The 16,460-nt window shown below is 36.6% G+C and overlaps 1 protein-coding gene across 1 annotated transcript; it reads right to left on the reverse strand.

The window, feature by feature from the left end:
• Positions 1–13,170: 13,170 nt before the first annotated feature.
• Positions 13,171–14,211, reverse strand: LOC141620770 (uncharacterized). Its single transcript, XM_074437556.1, has 2 exons — positions 13,821–14,211; positions 13,171–13,592 (listed from the first exon to the last, which is right to left on the reverse strand). Exons 1-2 carry the CDS (start codon positions 14,209–14,211, stop codon positions 13,171–13,173), a joined length of 813 nt encoding a protein of 270 aa, XP_074293657.1.
• Positions 14,212–16,460: the final 2,249 nt, after the last annotated feature.

The following is a 16,460-nucleotide window of genomic DNA, read 5'->3' on the forward strand; positions in this document are numbered from 1 at the left end:
TTAGACGGGACGATTGGTCGAATGGGTTGGGTTGGGCCTAGGAAGGCCGAATAAAAAGGTCTAGGAAGACCGAGTTATGAAAACCGACAATTGTCTTGTACAAATTATTCCCTAACCTTATTCAAGTTTCACCCTTGGCTACACGTAAGTGTATTTTCCCCAAGCGTCGCCAAACTGTGGACAACGGGGCCCACGGGGGCGCTTGGGAGAGAGAACAAGCGTTTGCATTTTGTGGAGTCGCCACCAATTTTTATGGGAAATTGGAACCGTTCGAATACCTCGTGTCATGTCAAGACACAAAGTAGTGACATGAACACTAAGCAATCGTTACCCTTAGCATTCTATGTCTAGAATGACTCTCGTGGATGCCAATGAACACGGGTGTTCACAGAGATCTGGAGTAAGGGGTGAGGGTACGTATTAGGAAGCTCTTTTGATCGAACACCTAATCCCGCCCGCCTCGATAGCGGCCTCTACTAATGATTAGGGACATCATTTATACTCGATATATCGTCGATTATATGCATGCAATGCAACATCCAAGTTTTAATCCTAACATGTGAGAATTAACTAAGTCGGTTAACAATTAATTTAGCATACAATTGGGTCAAAGTAGGATTTAATGCTTAATTACATGTGAAAACACGTAAATAAATCATACAAATGCGATAAATATTACAATGGTAGAAAATTACAATAAAAATTATAATAATTACATCGGGTTTCATTGATTTATGTCGAAAATACCTTTGAAACGGATAAGTTGAGAGAAAAAAAGAATAAGAGAAAGAATTAACGAATGAATTAACGAACAGATCAGTAGGCGATAATACGAGTAATAGTAGATTATACGTAAGCTAATTAAACTAGGTCAAGCAACAACGGAGTTCAGAGACATAACTCAACCTGGAACAGGCGCAGCGGGACTGCGCCCTCTGGAAGAGGCGCAGCAGATGCTGCGTCTGTTCCAAGGGTGAGTTCTGGCTGTGAAGCCGGAATTGCAAATCGTTAATGTAAATTGGTGATTTTAATGGATAATTAACATATACTTACTCGGATGGAAGTGATTAATAGGTTATTTACATGTGATTGATGGTCATAAAAGCAATAAAACATGGATGAGACGGAATTAAGACGAATTAATGACAAATTAATGACGAATACGACAAAAGAAAGATTAAAATATATCAAAGATCGAATTCCATAAACCCGATATGAACAAATCGAATTTCTACAATCCGGGTTGAATTTAATGACGAAAACCTGCAAATATGAGATTATAAGGGATTTAAGTCGGATTTAATGATGAATTTTACGTGTGAAAGAATGATAAATAATATACATGAAATTATTATGCTGTTGTATCGAAGAATTAAAGAAAACAAACAAAGATTGATTTAATTACGAGGGCGAATGAAGAAGAAAGGAAGCGGGAAGCTGCGGCCCTCACGAAGAGGCGCAGCAGCTGCGCTCCTTCGAAGAGGCGTAGCAGTTGTTGCGTCCTTTCTCGACGGTTTGTCTTCTGGAAATCCGTAAAAAGGGGTTTTGAAGCACGGTTTTAGAAATCGGTTTTAAGAGATGTTTTCGACATAAACCTTACATTAATGATGATACAAAAAGTAAAGAACAATAAACAAAGAAGGATTTACACCCTCAGACTTACATGTTTGACGAAACGAGAAGAACTAAGTTATCGATTAGTGATGCTCGACTCGAATGTAGATGAAAGTGCCCTCGTAGGAGGAAAAACGATTAGATTAATTAAGTTGATTGATGTGGAGTTGGTCAAATTGGTCGGTCATGCAAACGAGGCTAGTACTTAGAAGGATCCGAGTTTACGTGGTCGAATGTTCAAGCACGTAGACGCCAAAAAGTAAGAACAAAGGTCTAGAATGCAAAGGGAGAAGAGAAGTGCGGACACTCGAGTGAGAAATATGAGGAGCGAAGGCTCCTATTTATACTAATCACGTGAAGGAATAGGGTTTTCGGAGAGACTTTGGAAGTGAATCTCGGAAAGATATGAAAAAAATACGAAAAATACGCAGAAAAGGACCTGGGAAGAGGTGCAGCAGTCACTGCGTCTCTTGGAAGAGGCGCAGCACCTGCTGCGTCTGTTCCCAAGTGGTTTCCTCTTGCGGAAGAAAGATTTCCGTGTTTAAGTTATGGAAGGACGGAATAATTTGGTTTTCCTTAATCTTTTGTATGAATATTATGGGAAATTGTTTACCAAAGAATAAAGATTGTGAAATATTTATAAAATATGGAATAGAAATATCCGGAACATTCCAGAACATTCTGACTCGGATTTTACGGTTATCAGAAAATGGAGACGGTTTTAGGCCCGGACTCCAAATGTACTCTAATTACTGTCAAAACGACCGTATCGGCGCGTAGATGACAACTAAGAGGTAGACATTAGTGTTTGAGCAATCACTTGACGATAAACTTACGAACTGTCACAAATCGTTCCGCGTACCAAACATGCGGCCCAATCATCACCGGGTGGTTTGCGAGAGGTGCAGAAACGAGGTATCTACTATATATATATATATATATATATATATATATATATATATATATATATATATATATAGATTTAGGATCCGGTGAGAACGATCATTCGGTGAGAACGGTGAGAACACTTTTATACTCTAGCCTTATACTTAACATCAGACTAGATTTTCTCTCGCTGGGTTCAATTGTTTTAATACCCAATGGCCCAAAAGACAAAAGTCCATAACATAACCCCAAACAGCTGACAACATCCAACGTTAACATCAATATCCATCACTACAATATATTGACAGTACTTCACTCCCGCCGATAATGACGCCGACGAACCTTTGACTAATTTTAAACGCTCTTCTTCACTTCATGCCGACAATCTAGATGACAGCGACAAATCACAGGCTATACTAAGCGCTCTCCATGACTCCATTACCGACGTCGTATACTGATCCTGCGTCATATACTGATCCTGCCAGCAGGCTTGAGAAGAGGAATGCACCCACAGGATTGCCAAGCATCATGAATGGAATATTACTCCGAAACTTTTCAGCCCAAAAAGCTCAGAAGCAACTGGAATCATTGTGGTGAACTACATGTGCTGTGCGGTTACCGTCTCCAAACCTCTTACTCTTCTCTAAATTTCACTACAAAATCAATTTCGTCAAAAAGAAATTAGAGTATTTGGTTTATATAATAATGTACCTCAAACCAATTTTAATGTACCTTGTAACTAAATTTGTGTATTAATGTTAGATACATTAAATTAGTCGTTAGATACATTAAATTAGTGGTTAGATGCATTAAAAAGTAGTGTAGATACATTGTAAATTTGTAATAGATGAGAAATCAACTAAGGCTGAGAACTGATTCCGACGAAGGTTCATGAATTGGGTCATCGCCGGAGTTGTCGACATTATGGTTGTTGGCCAGCTTAGTGTTGGTAGTCATCGGCAGCAGCAATCGATGAAAGAAAAACCAGATCTAGGCTTTGCAAATCGCGATTTTTTGGGCGCTTGTGATGCTCAATCGCCGGAGTTGCGCCGGTACCGTAAATGTTCGCCGATGGTTCTCCAACGTTGATAATGGTCGTCATCAGAGGCAATGGCAGCTGATGAGTGGTAACGAGCAAGATGATGGGTGGTTAGGTTTGGGTTAGATAGGCGAGGGACAACCGACATGGTGCTGACCGGCGAGGTAAGCAGCTGCTGGTGGCGCCGGCGTGGTGGTGACCTTCGGGCGGTGCCGACAGTGGTCCGAGAGCGAAGCAGTAGGTGGTGGGAGTGATAAGTGGTTTGGGTAGAGTGATGTAGCTTGCGTATGATTAAGGACCTTATATTTTTATTTTTATTCTATAATTAGTGTTCGTTCTCACCGTTCTCACCGAGTGTTCGTTCTCACCGGATCCTACCTCTATATATATATATATATATATATATATATATATATATAGTACTAGGATCAAGTGAGTCCTTCCCTCAAGTGTGAGTCCATAAGTCGTCATCCAAGCCATTGGATGAGGAAAATGGATGGTTGAGATTAGAAGAAGAAAAGGGGATTAATACACTAACTTAGTCACTCTCTCTCTCTACCTCACTAATTAATCACTAATCCACCTTAATTCACTATATATCATTTTTCCTTCATTTATTTCTCTCTCATCTCACGTAATATCATTCATTTTCTCCCTCTAAAATCCAAATAAATAAAACTCTAAAACTCCCTCACTCACCAAAACCTACCCGCCACCCCCACACCCCACCACCTCAACCCGCCACCACCACACCCCACACCATCACCACCACCCACCCCTACTACTACCCTCGCCTTCCCGCCGCCAACAGCCCACCAGACCACCACGCCCATTCGCCCTCACCCGACACACAACCTACCAGGCCACCACCGCACCTTCGCCCTCACAGCCGCAACACTGAACCACCACACCATCAACAGCACCCACACGGCCACACCCTCCAGCCACCACCATTCCAGCCGCCACAACCTGACACGCCCTCTTCACCTCCACTCCAGCCGCCACAACGCAACACACCCGCCGCAACGCAGATCTGGGCTCTTTCCTCGTTTTCTGCTCTCCCGCGACTTTTTTTTTTTTTTTTTTTAAAAAAAATTCAGATCTGGATAGGTGTTTTAAAAAAATTTTTTTTGATTTTTTCCCTTAAATCTCATATAGTTTTATCTTATTTTTTATTTTTTCAGATTTTGTTTATGTATTTGTTTAAATTTTTTTTCTCGGATTTTGTTTATGTTTTTTGTCTTGTTACATGCATTTTTAGATATAAGTTTTTGAAAAGAAATTTGATTTTTTAAAATTTTTGATCTCACATAATATCATTTTTTTTCTTGTGTTGGTGTTGGTGTGATGGTGGAAGAATTATTTTTTTTTAAAAAAAAAACAAATGAAAAAGTTAGATCTAGTTTTAAAAATTTAAACCTAGATCTATTTTTTTTCCATATTTTCTCTTTATTTGTTGATTTTTATCTTCTAGTAAAGTTAAGATTACACTTATCTTCATCTTTATTAAAGTTACATTTTTCTGTATTAAAATTCCACTTATTTCTATTAAGATTACACTTATCTTCATCTTTATCTTTATTAAAGTTACATTTTTACTATTAAAGTTACACTTTTCTCTATTAAAGTTACACTTATTAAAATTACAGTTTTCTCTATTAAAATTACATTTTTCTCTATTAAAGTTACACTTATTAAAGTTACACTTTTCTCCATTAAAATTACACTTTTTTCTATTAAAGTTACACTTTTTTCAATTAAAGTTACATTTTTCTGTTAAAGTTACATTTTTCTCTATTATTAAAGTTACACTTTTCTCCATTAAAATTACACTTTTATCTATTAAAATTATACTTATCTCCATTAAAGTTACACTTATCTCTATTAAGGTTACCCTCTCAATGACTAAAGTTATACTCTCAATGGACTAAAGTTACACTCTCAATGGACTAAAGTTACACTTTCAATGGATTAAAGTTACACTTTTAATATGGAATAATATGGACTAGAGATATACTCTCAATGGACTAAAGTTACAATTTAATTGACTAAAATTATACTTAAATGGACTAAAGTTACACTTCTGGACTAAAATTACAATTTAATGGAATAAAATTACACTTTAATGGACTAAAGTTACACTTCTAAGAGACTAAAGTTACACTTATAACTCACTCAATTTACAATGAGTTGTGTTAAAATTTGAAAAATTCAAAATAATATTTCTCAAAATTTGTCGTAAACTTGCTTCAAAATTTCAAATTTGTCGTAAAACGCAAAATTTGTCGTAAACTTGCTTCAAATTTTGAAATTTCAAAATAATATCCATCAAAACCGCTTTCTTTTTGTTAAAGTTATTACACTTTTTTTTGTTAAAGTTACACTTTTAAAACAGTAAAAGTATCATAAAATTTGTATAAACTTTCTCTCAAAAAAAAATTGTATAAACTTGAAAGTATAAGAAGACAAAAGATAGTGTTAATTGTGTAGGATAATCAATTAGTGAATGTATAATTAAAGCTAGAGAGAGAAAGTGAAATTAATTAGTGTATACGAAACTAATTAGTGTTAAGTGTGTTTCTTGCTTTCAATCTCAACCATCAATATTGGAAGATCCAAGAGATATAGTGAGCACTTAGGGACTCAAAATATATGAGAGACTTATAAGAACTTCACTATATATATATATATATATATATATATATATATATATATATATATATATATATATATATATATATATATATATATTGAAATGTAGATACATAAGAATATGAAAAGGTTAGAACGGCAGTGGATGTATGAAAGATTAGACGAAAAACAGAAACCCAAGATTGAATTCGCAAAGGTGGTGAAAGAGTTTATCAAATTCGCGGAACAACGTAGTGTGTATAAGAATTTAGGTGAAATGAGGTGTCCATGTAAGAAATGCAATAACGGAACTTTTAAAAAGATAAGGGATGTTGAAAATCATCTTTGGTAGAATGGTTTTGCTGATAATTACCATGTGTGGATATATCACGGTGATAAACTGTCTACCGAAGCAAGTACAAGTATCTTAGGTAGTGATATTCCTTACCGTGTGATTGTGGAAAATGCATTGCGTGATAACGTTGAATAATTATTGGAGGATCGTCTCAATCCCGATGACCTTAGCGATGGAGAAGTGCGTTATGAAACCCCACACCCCCAAGTATCTTCATTCTTTAAAATGCTAGATAAAGCCGAACAACCAGTGTATGAGGGAAGTAATATGAGTTTGTTGCAAGCGGCTGCTAGGTTGGTAGCACTCAAATGCGAGCAACATATCTCTTAGATGCGCGGATGGATTTGTGTCATTCGTTGGTGGCATTATTACAAAGGGTAATCAAATGGCGCGCAATTTTTATGAGATTAAGAATGTGCTGAAGGGACTCCAACTACCCCATGAGAAGATCGATGCATGTTCTAGTGGACGCATGCTTTTCTGGGAAGAAAATGCTAATCTTGAGGAATGTACAAAGTGGCATGGGTCTCGGTATGAAGCTACAAAGAAATCAAGTTGGAGACGAATTCCTTGTAAAGCATTAACTTATTTTCCGCTTGCGCCAAGCTTACAACGACTATATGCAACCAAGCACATAGCAGGTGAGATGAGATGGCACTATAAAAACTCCCGATTAAGAAGTAGGGGGACAATGACACATCCAAGTGACGGAGAAGCGTGGAAACATTTCGATAGAGAGCATCCAGAATTTGCAAGTGAGCCTCGCAATGTTCGGCTAGATTTGTGTACGGATGGATTTAATCCTTCTGGACAATACGGGAAGAAATACTCATGTTGGCTCGTGATTGTCACTCCGTACAACTTATCTCCTTGGTTATGCGTAAAGAGACAATTTATGTTCTTATCTTTGCTCATTCCCAGTCCTAAGAACCCTAAGTCCAATTTTGATGTTTACCTCAACCATTGATAAAAGAGTTGAAAGAACTTTGGGAAACCGGCGTGTACGCCTATGATGTCTCTAAGAATCAGAATTTTCAATTAAAGGTTGCGTTAATGTGTACAATCATCGATTTTCCAGCATGTGACATGCTTTCCAGTTGGTCCACAAGTGGGTACTGTGCTTGTCTTTATTGTCAAGAAAAAGAACATAGATCTTTTTGGCTCAAACATAGTGGAAAGGTTTCTTGATTCGATTGTCACCGTGAGTTTTTGAGACCTAATCATCCTTTCCGCAGCAATTGTAAGCATTTTCTAAAGAACAGGAAACCTGAGCATCACATAGCCGCATCGAACTTAACGGGTGATGAAGTGCGGGATTCCGTTAAAGATTTACCAAAAATAGTTGACGCTTCCGACGAAGAATTGAAAAGATTGAAAGACGACAAGGATGAAGGTTGGTCGAAACAAATCATTTTCTGGAAACTTCCTTATTGGAAAACATTGTTGATTCGATATAACTTAAACGTTATGCACATTGAGAAAAAACTTTTTTGAGGAGCTTATCAACACGGTGATTATTGTACCAACAAAAACTAAATTTGGCTCTAAGGGTAAAGCTGATTTTAATGACTTTTGCTATAAAAGGCCCATATCATCCAGGTTTGCTTTAGACACCACGGAGAAAAAGACTTTATGTGAATGGGTGGCTAATTTGAAATTCCCGGATGGTTATGCTTCATATTTGAGTCGGTGTGTTGACCATAAAAAGATGGTGTTGCATTCCATGGAAAGTCATGATTGTCATGTCTTTATGGAATGGCTACTCCCTGTTGCCTTGAAACACTTGCTCCCTACGGGTTCTTGGAATGCAATAACTGAGATAAGCCAATTTTTTAGAGACTTGTGTACTTCTATGATTAAAGTTGATTCTATGGAACGTCTAGAATCAAACATTGCGGAGATAATATGCAAGTTGGAGAAGATATTTCCTCCCGTCTTTCTTCAATTCCATGGAGCATTTGCCTCTTCACCTACCTTATGAAGCGAAGGTTGGAGGACCTGTTCAATATCGATGGATGTATCCATTTAAGAGATTTCTTAATCATTTAAAAAAAAAAGATTGGCAACAAAGCTCGAGTAGAGGGTTCCATATGCAACGCTTTTTTATTATAGGAAATTTCAAATTTCTGTTCTCAATATTTCGAAGATCACATTGACATAAAAGCGAAAGACTTAGATGTTGGTGTAAATTGCGATGAGGAGTTAAATTAAAAATTACCTGAGTTATTCAATGATGACATGGGAACTACAACCGGTAAATGTGTTCAGAGGTACTTGAATGAGAAAGAGTATGAAGAAGCTCATTTCAATGTGCTAAGGAACTGCGGAGAATTTTTAGAGTCTCATGAAAAGTAAGTTATTACTTCGTCATTACTCAATTCATTTTTAGTTATCAAATTAGATCAAAGTTATAGGTAATAATTAATTATAACATGTTTTTGGTACATATAGGGAATTTGAGACACATATCAAACTCACATCTTCTGATGATGTTTAGACCAAACATGACAAAAGTTTTTCAAAATGGCTCCGAAATGAAGTAAGTGATACATTTTTTGGTGAAAATGAACAGCACATTTGAATTTCTTATTAAATATTGAGAAGAATACAATACCTTATTAATTAACGTATTCTTTTATTGCTAGGTTTATAGATTGAAGGATCCTTTAACTATAGCTCTATGATTGGCCCCTAGTAACATGGTAAAGACTTGGAGATGATATTCCTTCAATAGCTATAAATTTCGAGCTTATAAAGAGGGAGTTGATGTTCCGAAATCTACCTTAAGCAATGGGGTTTATGTGAATTCAACTGAGGGGTTGGACTACTATGGAACCCTAAATGAAGTAATTGAGCTTTCTTATTATACCGAACAAAGGGTTTATAGGGTCATATTGTTTAAATATGATTGGTTTGATAATTATCCTCAAGGACTTAGTATCCATAAAGTATACGGACTTGTAGATGTAAAGGGAAAAAAGAAACTTCGTGGACATAACCCATTCATGGCAGCTTTTCAAGTCGATCAAGTTTGTTATGCTCCTTATACAACCACTAAGAAAGGCAATCAATGGTCCGCGGTTTTTAAAATCAAGGCTAGATCACATGTTGTTGTTCCTATTGACGAAATTGTCTTTCAAGAAGATATGGTTGTCAATGATCACCCGATTTCACCAATTTTGGTGGAAGAGACAGAGAATGAAGATGAATATGAAATGGTTGTGGAAAGTGGTTAAGGGGAATATGATGGGGACGTCGGAGAAGAAGAGGATGAAGATGGACTTCAAGAATTTATTAGAGCTGGAAATGAAGAAGAAGAGGAAGAAGTTGGAGTGCTTTTTTCAGATGATGAAGCTCTTTTGATTTGTAGTGATAGTGATAGTGAGAAAGACTAGTTGTATAATCCATTTGTAAAAAAGTATGAACTTTAAACATTCAATAAAATTTGAACCACTTATAAGAAGTTTGTTTGATTTCATTGTTTTATATAGCCTAGATAATTGAATTTCTCTCCTTGATAAAGATTTTCTCAAATCAAGTAGCCTAGATATACAATCGAGTTCTGATTTAATCTTTCAAAGTTGCCACTTAAAACTATTATCACCATTGATAAAAGTACTTGAAAAAAAATTATGAAAACATCAAAGATAAAAGAAAGAATGTTTAACCTTTTTTGAGGTGTAAGTACTTGACTTTATTTGTTTTCTTGTAAGGGTTATGTAATTTAATTTCTATTTACTTAGTTATTTTGTTCAAATAAGCAATGTTTGGACTAACGAATTGCACTAACGATATCTCTTTGGACTAACTATTTGCATTGTTTTTAAATAGTGTTCATGTCCAAGTTTTTCCGACGTCTAGTAGGGAGTAATAGTAGTGGTGGATCTCGTCGTGAGGATGAGAACGAGGAGATTCCGGAGGATAACGACCCAGTTATTACTCCGACATCGGCGCAAGAGAGTAGGCAGGTGACTCTCTCATCGCGCTCAGCCAGATCATTATTGGTAATTTTTTTATCATATTTTTTATTATTTTCATAAAAGATATATCATTTAAATACTTATATTTGAATTTCTAATATTTATGGGTTTTTCAGGTGGGATGACAAGGTTATCAGAAAATACATTACTTGGTCGTTTACCCGTAGCCTCGAAGAGGAGTATTTCACAAGATGGGGTGAGATGAGCCATGCACAGCGTTTACAGATGTGGATTTACTTTAAGATATCTTGAACGTCCCCTATTGTTTTCTTCAATAATAATTTTCTGTTGTAGTTAACGTGACGGATCAACTTTTCTATTATTAATAACTCGTTTTTGAAATAGACGCATGTAAATTCCATCGATCCTGACTATGAACCTAGGCCCGAGTGGCAGACAAGGGTAATGAGACGAATTGCCTCTCTTATTAATAGACTCAAGTATAACAAGAAAAAGCCAGATTGGGTGCCCGTGACTTGGTGGGAGAACCTTAAGAATTGGGAAGCAGCCAATCCCGAGTTTGCCAAACATTCGAAAATAAATCAGGCAAATAGAAGGTAGGGTGGTAAAGATGGGAAAGCATTGGGCGCCCACACTCTTGGTCGGAAGAGTTGCTCCGATGCTTTTAGGGAATTGGTAAGTATAGTTATTACTTTCACAAATTGGTTAATATAAATGATTGGCGAATATACTTGATTTTACTTATTTTCATGCTTCTTTGAGGGTGAAGAGGCTACTCCATACAAGTTGTTTATGAAGACAAAGAAAAACAAGAAAGGCGAGTTTGTTAATCCTCGAAATGCTCAGACGGACGTAAGTGTTTGTAATCAATTTAATGTTTATTTTTCTAGAAAGAACGATAATATTTATTGTATTTAATTTCATTATATATATATATATATATATATATATATATATATATATATATATATATATATATATATATATATATATATATATAATGGTTTTGTTGTGCTTTTCAGGCTGCTTACAACGAGGAAATGAGTCAACTATAGCTAGATGGACAAGCTCCAGATGAGTATCGGTCGTACTTCAACGCCGTCAAGGGCTTCGAGAGGAAGTCGAGGATATTTGGGACCGGAGACAAGGGGGCCGAAGTGTGGTATGAACCTCCTGATAACAAAGGTGATAGACGATCTACCTCTTACTCCCCTACCATGGTTACTCAAATTGCCACCCAATTGAACACTGAGCGATCCGCTCGACTAGCTTTAGAAGAACAATTTCGCCAGACTCGGGCAGAGGTGGCAGCCATGCGAAAGGCTTAAGATGAGATGCAGTCATCTCAACCCCCAAACACATGCTCTTTCCCTACCCCGCATCATAGAGACGACTTTGCGGACGATGGGCATGGGTTTGGAGGTGGTACCGTTGAGCCTTTAGGCCATTGAGCTTGCCTTATTTTTTAGGTAGTGGTCCGTTGAACCTTTAGCTAATGAAGCTTGCCTTAGTTTGTGGAAAATTCCGACTTTTCTAAGTTGTAATAAACTAGTAAGCCATTGTAAGAATTTGAGAAACTTTCTATGTAAGTAACATTGTTTTTCTAATCGTGTTCCATTTTCTTTCTTTTATTTGTTGGCTACTCTTGATTCCCGCACTTGCGGTCGACATGAAAATAGATTCACGCTTTGCGATCGACGATGGATTGTATGTTGTGTTCTGCAGGTGGCTTGTATGCGCAGATTTAAAACGATGCAAATATTAGCATCGTGGCTGGCAGAAGCTGTTGTTTCCTGCCGCTACAAAAAATTATACTAACGGAATTTCCGTCAGAACTGCACTGTTACCAAATAGTTCTGACGGATTATCCGTCAATATTTTTATTAATTCTCACGGATGATCTGTTAGGACTATTTGGTAACGGTGCGATCTGGACGGAAATACCGTCGGATTGCGGTCATTGCTGACGGTTTTCCGTCAGAATTTACAAAATCAAATTCAAATTTTTTCGGCCCACTACAGGTGACACATGTGACGGTATATCCGTCAGTACTGCTACTTACTGATGGAAATTCCGTCAGAACATCCTTTTGACTGTATGGCGGATAATCTGTCAGTTAGCCGTCAGTAAATAGAAATACAGACGGATGTTCCGTCAGGAAGGCGTTTTTAGTGACGAAACGTAGCGACGCGCGTTACTGACGAAATTTCCGTCAGGAATGCGCTTTTCTGACGGATAAGTGGCATTCCTGACGGAATAATTCCGTCAGTAACCCAAGTTTTCCTTGTAGTGAGCACTAAATAGTATCGATGTCCTCAGGAGCTAGGAACAAGTGATGTCCAAAGATCACAATGTATTATGTCAAAACGCAATAACGTACGAGACGTTGAAGCAATAAATGGTTGTTTAACAATTTTACCAATAGAACAAACTGAAGGCAACTTATTTGAATTACATGAAATTAATTTTTTAAGACATAAGGATTTAAAAATAGGAAGTCCTCGGTGCACTAAGCGGTCATGCCAGATAGACGGAGCAAGAGCTACATAAGCAACAGGACTCGATGACATGGTAATGGGATAGAGCTCACCCTGACTATTACACCTCATGAGACGTGTTCCCGTCTTGTAGTCCTTCGCAGAAAAACCAAAAGGGTCAAATTCGACGGCGACTGAATTATCAGTTGTAAATTTTCGTACGAAGACTAAATTTTGACAATTTCGGCTACGTGAATGACATTTTTAAGGTGAAGGGGAGGATGTGGTTTAGGGAGTGTAGTATGATCGTGACCACTAATTGGAATAGACTGACCATTACCGATAATTATATCGTTTTTAATGCTCGAATTAACATAAGACGAGAGATTAACTGCGTCCGACGTTAGATGAGATATAGCTCCGATATCCATGAACCATCGTGGGTCGGGAGGAGTCAATCTAAGTGTGTACATAGCTTGCTCAATATCCGTCTGAGACGGTGGAGACTTGGTCGTGTAAGCTTGAGGTCGTGCAGCAAATTGAGGCCTTGGAACAGATTGTCTTGGCCAATTTCCATAACCAGGTACCATAGGGTAAGGGCACGGTGGGCACGGCCAGGAGGGAGTTCCCCACGGCCAACCACCATACCCTATCCACGGAGCAGCAGCAGCGGACCCATTCGGCACAGGAGGAGTCACGGAATTCCCATTAGCATCACCTTGCTTTCCACCCTTATTTCCTTTATATCCCCCCCCCCCCCCTTCTTTCTTCTTCTTCTTCTTCTTCTTCTTCTTCTTCTTCTTCTTCTTCTTATTATTATTATTATTATTATTATTATTATTATTATTATTATTAGAATAAGAAACATGGGGCTTACCGAGAATAAATGCAGGGGACGAACTAGAACCCACACCATCGTCGTTCTGTTTGACATACAACGTTGATGAGGCAGCTTTAGCAAGTCCCGCTTCTTCAAGCGTTAGCATCGAGCGAGTGCGATAAAATTGTGGAAGCGGATCACTTTGTTGAATTAGGGTTTCCAACTCCTTGATAGCTGGTGAGAGTCCTAGAATAAGTTGAAGAACAAGACGGTTGTTAGTGACAGGAGAGCCTACGTTCTTTAACTGATCGGAAAGAGCCTTTAGTCGTTGACAATAGGCTGAGACAAAGGAGAAATCCCCCATAGATGTGCTTGAGAACTCTTTTTCAAGAGTAACGGCGCGACTATAATGATTATCTTGAAAGATGTTTTTAACTGAACCCAACATTCCATTGCAGTAGAGTCGGCTTCAACAGTGGTTTCAAGAAGTTCCGAGCTGACCGTTGCATTGATCCATTGAAGGACCATGGCATCTATTGTCTCCCACAACTCTTTCTCATCGGTCGTGACATACGCAACAGGTTTGCCTGATTTGGGTTCGATGATATGATGAAGCACGCGTGTAGCTTTTGCGTGATTCGTGAAAAGAGCGACCCAAATCTTAGTTTAATTAGTTGATATTCCCCTTTCACACAATTATTTGCATGTCCTAGTTAAAGGATTACTCACTAATCATTGTTCATCACTTACACTCTAAACTTACGCAGATCTGGTTCTTATATTATCCTTCATCAATTAGACTCTAAATATGGTTTTCTAAAGTACGTAACAAATTTTTATGTATTTTTATTATTAAAAATAAAAAATAAAAATATTAGTTTAATTATTTGTAAATTGTCTTTTTAAATGCGTAGTATACTGTTTTTACATGTTTTCGTTATAAGGTTAATAGGCGTTTTAATTAAATCTTACATCACTTAATGGTATTTTATTGTCATATCAAGCAATGATATACTAACATTATAGTGTTATTTTAACAGTAAAGTAAAAATAGTTTAACATAAAAATAACTTAACTTAAAGTGTCTTTTGATGGTAGTAAATTTTCGTTTTCTACCTCTTACTAAGACTATATTTAGTACGCAGTACATTATAACATTAAACTGCAAGTATAGTTAATTTATGCAATTAATTTGATAAAAAAGTCTCTTTATAAAACAAATCTAAAAAATATTGTGCTGTAACACCGGAACTATACTAGTATTGTAACACTTGTCTAATTTGTTACATGGGCGTGCCCCACCAAGACTCCGTTTGGTAAAACTAGCTGAAAAGCTACCTTAAACCTGAAACGCTACCTGAAACCTGAAAAGGTAGCTGAAATCTGAAAAGATAACTGAAAATGTAGCTGAAAACTATGACCTGAAAAGGTACCTGATTTTTATTATAACTGTTTGGAAGACTAGCTGAAAAGGTAGCTGATATTTGGTCAAATGACGTAAAAGGACATGGCTTATTATTGTTATCATTTATGTTTTTATTATTATTATTATTGTGTTATTGTCGTTGGCACTGTTAGTAATTAGAAGAAAATGTAATTTTTTTCACTATAATTGCACAAGTCTTCAACATGTTTCAAATGACGGAAACAATAATTAAAGTATCACGATAACGTAAAAAAAAATATCAAACAGTATATCAAAAAAATGTATTTTATGTATACGAAGTAAGTTTTCTATTAAACCATACATAAAAATAGTTAATTAAATTGCACCCTAAATTAAAGTATTGATATTATCACTGACGCTTTTCATTTCCGTAAAAACAATTTAATTGGGTTTATTTGAGATCATAATATAACAAATAATAATATTGGAGTAATATATAAAAAGTTGAATGGTAATAAAGGTAAGCAAAATACAATCAGGTACCTGAAATCTCAAATGCTACCCTAGGTAGCATTTCATTTCAGATACCTTTTTTGCTATAAAATGTGTAGGGTAATATCCGTATAAAACCCTTAAATTATAGGACTATAACGTAGATTTAGCATGTGATTATTGTCATAAAACATAAATACAAGAGAAACGATAAAGGTAAGAATCAACCTCGGGTCCTAGTGCAATTCGGCAAAATGAACAGAAATCAACGTAGATTTCCTCCTAATTGTTGCACCCAAGACCGTCTGAGAATATGCCCTTGTGCTAGAATGTATTCTCTAATTGCCTTGCAATATTGAGAGAATTTGTTGTGAGTTTTACGAGATGTGAGATCTAGGTTTCAGAGGAAATTTTTCCAAAACCCTAGTTTTGTGTGCAAAATGAATTGTCTCCCTCACAAAGGAGAGGAGCTCTCCTTTTGTGTGTTTCGGCCAACCGTGGGTTTGCATGGGGAAGTGGGCTTCCACTTCCTCTTAATTTTACCTTGTGGTCCGGCTCGAAAAATGCTAAATGTATATGACACGCTTTTATTATAAATCGTCATCGGTTATCGGTTATTAAAACATCAACTAATAACACGGATTAGTTGAAATATTAATACATGTCCGACATAAACGATATTGTATAATTAATTCAATATACATCAATTTAAATATAATCGTTTATATTTAATTTACGAATTAACTGTTTAATTCGTTTTAGCCATTATTATTTAATCTGGATTAAATAATTATCTCAACATCGCATTTGACTAATTA

This window comes from Silene latifolia, chromosome X (genome assembly GCF_048544455.1).
Source record: "Silene latifolia isolate original U9 population chromosome X, ASM4854445v1, whole genome shotgun sequence".
NCBI lineage: Eukaryota > Viridiplantae > Streptophyta > Magnoliopsida > Caryophyllales > Caryophyllaceae > Silene > Silene latifolia.